Below are 5,780 nucleotides of genomic sequence, written 5' to 3'. Positions count from 1 at the left end.
GTTGATTGTAAAGTTGCGGGGACAATTCCTTATGGAGACTTTTATCCAGCTTTGACGACTTAATCCATTTTTAGTGAAACACTCAGTGCATTGTCACTTGAGGTAGAGGAGACGCCCATCGTCAATCCATGACACTAGCTAGATATGTACATCAACTCACGTCCTATTAAGGGGACAAAGCCATAATGCTAGTGGAAGATAATATGCAAACAACTCATATCTAGGGTTAGGAAATATTTCAAGGGAATTCCTATTAAGTGTTGACAACAAGTACACCCTATGTATGATTCTCTCCGCCAGTAGTGTTGTCATCAACTATAGGAGCTCCAAGCTGATGACATAAAGGATCAATCTACTAATGACGTTGAAGTATCCATAGCGAGGTAATGACGATGACAACAATCCAAGCAGAAGAACAAATATATCAACAAGACCGATGGTTGATTTAGTTGCGCTTATTATTTGCTTGAAGCTAATGCACCATTTAGACACTCATTTCTTGACTGATGAGAGACTTTAGTAAGAGCTTCTTTTTGTTGGTATTTATTCAAAAACTCTATATAATCTACCTTTTGATTAATAATATAAAAGATAACAATCGTGAAGTCATCACACACCATATTGCACTTTGAAATTGCATCAAGTTCAATATATATATTAATGAATCAATTTCAAAAAAAATTGAATCTATCTCGAAAGTTTTATTAAAATATCTTACTATAATTTCATTTCAGAAAGTTAATTTCAAAATTCAGGTCTATCTTATCAATGAAGTCATATATGTTTACATTTATAAATGCACTTTTAAAGTCATAAAGCTGTTATTAAAAAATCATGCTACCCAATATCTAATATCTATGAAATATTAATTTTCTATAAATTCATTATTGGCAATTATACTATATCAATAGACTATCTATAAGACAGCATTTATAAATTAACCATTTTTAAGAATCAGACCTGCTTTGTGTCGTTTGGTGCATTACATATTTATGCCCAAAACTGCTCTGCACGCGGTGCAGTCTGAGATTTGCACACATGGTGTGAATACCTGCAACACACAGTGCGTTCATCCAACCCCAAGCCTTGGCCCAAGTTGCAAGTCTGCCTCCGTATCATCCGGATCAAAATCAAAAGGGAAACTCGGAATTATTCAGTCTAAGCACTCTCCAATTGCTCGATATTAATGAATAATGGGCACTGAGTAACTGAATTAAGAATAAAAGGGGTGCAAATGTTGGCATGCTGCTAAGGGTCCCTTTCCAAAGATTGCTTCTTTAAAATCTTACCATTTTCTACTTGACAGGTTACATCATAAAAGGAATGGCCAAGTTGGTAATTCTCTGCTCCCGCTCGCGCTCGCTGCTCATCGCAATCTCCTTCACAGTAGACCATTTTTTCCTTCGGCGTTTGCCGGAGACGCTGCCCTCCACCCCAGAAGACACAGCATCTCCTTTCCTATTGGCCGATGACCGAACGTTGACTCCAGAGGTTGGTGTTTGTGGGTGGTCAATGAGAGGAAGATTTCCAGCACTCAGATTCAATGGGCCTGACAACCCGTGAGAAGCTTTTTGAATTTGTTCAATGGAGGATGAATCTACAGGAATTGGCCCAACGGGCCTGCATGCTGACAGTTCCTTCATATGGGCCATTGGGGTTCCTTTTTGAGAATTTTGATAGGAACAGAAATTGCACTTGTAGACCAACTCGTTCTGGGAAACACCAGATGATCTGTGAGATTTGGGTTTTGCTGATGTCTTCTTTTTTATTCGTACAGTGCAGTTGCGACCAGGCTGTAAGATTGTTTCACACCTGATTAGTTCAGATGTGCAAAAAAAAGTTAGATAATATCGTATACAAGCATAGTTTGAATGAAGCCCTTCGAAGTGAATGTTGCATTATAAATTTGTGGATAAATTGAGGGAAATGGATGACAATTTGAAACATGGAGCATCATCCGATTTGCTGCCCCAAAAGTAAATTAACCTCTAGAAGATACAATGCTCCAAATTTTCTAGAAGAAATGTTTACCCTTTAAATTCATTCTTCTTTGGGATTCGTCACCCTTTGATGAAAGCAACTTCAAAAGTCAGTAATGACCGATGCATTGCTTCAATAAATTCGGTTAATAATCCAGCCAAGATGACTAACTAGTGAAAGAAAACTTGAATCGGCTCAGCTAATTTATATCCACTATAACGTAAAAATAACAGCAAGATAAAACTAGAGTTCCAACGAATTTAACAGAGAGAAAAACTAATCAAACTCTATGGACAATAAAACAAAATTGAGGTCGAAGATCATGGCGTCTAACAAAAACTGCTCTCCATGATCTATCCGGTTGCAACACTTCTTCATGTGGATTTTGCAAAAAAGGAAGAAAATGCGTGTTTCAACAACACCCGAGCATTTCTGGACCAGGAATCAGGCAATAACCGCGAAACGGAATAGTAATTGAATGTCAGAGAAACAAGGTACATGACATATCGTGCAGGACGGATCACAAATAGTGTAACACATTCCAGAATAAAAATTATCTAGGAAAAAACCCAGTTATGAGAATCTAATCGTTAAATTTCAGAGAGTTGAAATTAAGAATGACGAAAAGCGAAGAAGCAAAAGCAAGCTAAGCACGAAAGCTGGAAAACGAATGAAAACAGTACCTCCGGCAGGTAAAGATCGAACGATCCAAGGGAACGCCCTCAGCCTCGGCAGTGGCCGATAGACGACGACCGAAGAGAGCAGCAAGAGAAGGTATAGAAGCCTCTCCGCCAGCCCAAGTGGCCAACCTCTGGAGATGCTGAATCTTCAACATCGAAGTCGTACTGACGTTCTTTCTCCCGACATTCTGTTCCCGAAGAGTCACGTTTTGGAATTCAGAATTGGATGAAGAAGGCCTCTTTTTGTTGTGCCTCTTCGCCATATCTCCGAATCAAGAACAACAAAAGCACGTCTTCGAGCACTAGTATGTTGAAATCCACGCGTGGAACAACAACATATGCTGAAATTCTAAGCCATCAAATTTCCTCATCAACAGTGAGAATCGAGGCAGTAATCGAGAGGGGACGATCGGAATTGAACGCGAAGATGACGATAACGAGGGAATTCGACGGCGATTGATCGAGGAAGTTCGAACAGTGTAAGCGGGTCTAGGTTTTTAATTCACTTGTCCCCGTCAATTTCACTTTTTAAGTTTTTTTTTTTGAAGTAGAACTGCCTTTGAAAGAAATAAAATCAATATTGGAATAGAAAATTGAACCCAAACAATAGAAAATTACTTTGGAATGGCAGTTCATAAATAATCATCAGTCCATGTGTGAAATTATAGTCAAAACGAAATAGTATAGTAATATAAAATATCAATGATTGAGAGTGCTTGCTTAGGGACAATGCAGAAGAGATTCATCATAAAATGTAGCCACTGGAGCTATCTGAAACATCAAGATTTCTTCCCTCTTGCAATGTTACAGCAAATAGATATGTAATAATGTTCAAACCATGACATAAAATTTATGAGGTGTTTCCTTATAAGTTTATGGGGTTTGTAGAGAAGCTTTTTTAATGAAAATACAGTAATCCATACAGTTATTTCCACATCAGTGCCCATATTAGTTTTTGAGCCATCTCTGGCAATTAAGTAGAAGGTCCTGAGATGGGATACTAAGGAGGCTGCCTGGGCCAATAGCTTGCTTCTCAAGATCCTTGTAAGAAACTTGGGGCAATATCTTGAATCTCTCTTGCCGGCATGGACAACAGAATGAGCCAAGAGCTGAAACCCACCAACCCATCAGAACCCAAAGGACTATACAGAAATGCAGCTTTGGAAAATTCTCCCATTCAGCTTCTTGCTCTTAATTGCCATTATCCATGAAGAGTGAATAGCCTGTACATGGACGCTTGATGTGTGAAAGATTAATAATCGTCTTAGATGATTCCATATTAGACTCTCCCAGAAACTCTAGCATGGGCATCCTTCCAAAATACACCACAGCTGTACAAAGAACAATACATTCAGCCATTGTATGACTTCCCTTTCCTTAACCTCTCTTCCGCCAGATCCCCCATCCCTTTATATTAGGCGAGAACACCTCGGTTAATAAACAAGATTGCAAAAAAAGTTAAATAAAATTAATAGTTTACCTTTTAAGGACATCGCATACATTTATCTCTTTCTAGCACATTAATATTGAAAAAAAGAGGCATAATAGATATAAATAAAGGAATTTTATGCAATTGAATAATTAAATCAATATAAGCCATGTTGAACCTCAACCAAAAAATAGTTTAAATGTTCAATTGAAAAGTGAAGTCCAAAAAATTTCATTTTGCCTCCTTGTTTTTCTCCAATCTAAGCATTCCATGCAAATAAGAATTTGTTCCACTCATATATTTATAAATTAAATGACAATAACAAATTAATGTTACCTAGAAGTTCGGTATGCAAAAACCATACCATTCCTTTAGTTGATGTAGTCAACATTGAAAAATATATCATTTATCATTGGTCTTTTAATATTCTAGATCGCTCTCCTCATCATGCAGCCAACATTTCATTTCCATCAGCAGTTCGATCTTTGCACTAATTCTACTTCTTTATAGACAATAATAACATCTCCAGTAGAGAATCTTCACTCTTCATGAATGCTTAATTGCCAAACATTGAGCAACAAAACATGTGCCAACCTTTTCCTACAAATTTGACAGCCACAAACAAAATGGCTGGCATGGATGGTGGAATCAGCATCTCTTCATCAAAAGGGATCCTGTCATTGATAAACTCAAAATTAGGGTAAATTTATGTCGTTGTGGAATTGAGTTTAATCAAATTTCTAATGCTATACTCTAAAATAATTTAGTTAGCTAGTAATGAGTAAGGATCATCTCCAAGAGGAACGCATATTAGGGAAGGGACTTTCTATCGATTGGGTGAAGTCAAGAAGATGAGGAGTGTTATGTATAACGCATGAGCTGGTGAATGGGTAAAGATAGTGATCACGAAAGAGGTAGGAGGAATTTAAGACGATAGACGAGTATCGAATTATATTAATAGTGGATTGTAGAGTAGGACGAGATGATAAAGGTAGACATGAGTGGAGGTGTGGGACGAGATGGAGACATGAACGATGAGAGGTGGCTATTTTGGGTTTTATAAGTCAGGGCTTATAATATATGATGCAAATATGAGAAGGAACAAAGAAGAGGGTGTAAGGCCTAGTGATATGGATACTGAGAATGAGCTAGGATGATAATTAAAATAGGAGAGGTAGTGATGTATGTTTTCCTAAATAAAAGGGGAAAGATAGGTGATGAGATTGTAATAGTGTAGGGGGAACATGAAGTGGATGATAGTGGATGCTAAATATGGATGATAATGGATGAAGATGGAGGTGGACTGGTGAGGGTGATAGATAGAGGTGATGGACGATGATGACAAATACATTACCTAAGTGTGTTGGAGAAGAGTCAATGTAAGGCAAGAAGCTAATCTTAGATCCCTATATCCTGTCGGGATCAAGACCTCTTCATGATGCCGATCAATCTTTCCACTTCTCTGTTGAACCTCTCCAAGAACTAGAGACACCAAGAAACCCTTGATGGACCTTCTAAACTTCACTTTCTTTCAATCTATGTTTCTAGGAGGAAGTGAGCTTCAATATATTTTTTACAAAGATTGAGGGCTGAATTTATTGACCCAATCATATGGATGGATAGAGGACATAAAGACAACGCTACCCTTAAAATTCAACTTAATCCAAATTCTGGAACATTGGATATCAAGC

General features: G+C 37.7%; 1 protein-coding gene across 1 annotated transcript; it reads right to left on the bottom strand.

Moving 5' to 3' along the window:
- Positions 1-1,183: 1,183 nt before the first annotated feature.
- Positions 1,184-3,159, bottom strand: LOC144700014 (RNase P Rpr2/Rpp21 subunit domain protein). The gene is made up of 2 exons (XM_078571380.1): positions 2,664-3,159; positions 1,184-1,812 (listed from the first exon to the last, which is right to left on the bottom strand). Exons 1-2 carry the CDS (start codon positions 2,921-2,923, stop codon positions 1,308-1,310), a joined length of 765 nt encoding a protein of 254 aa, XP_078427506.1. The 5' UTR covers positions 2,924-3,159; the 3' UTR covers positions 1,184-1,307.
- Between the last annotated feature and the right edge of the window lie 2,621 nt (positions 3,160-5,780).

Source organism: Wolffia australiana, chromosome 2, assembly GCF_029677425.1.
Source record: "Wolffia australiana isolate 7733 chromosome 2, ASM2967742v1".
In the NCBI taxonomy this organism is placed as follows: Eukaryota; Viridiplantae; Streptophyta; class Magnoliopsida; order Alismatales; family Araceae; genus Wolffia; species Wolffia australiana.
Note: the sequence above shows the minus strand (reverse complement) of the source record. Positions and strands in the feature narration are given on the sequence as shown.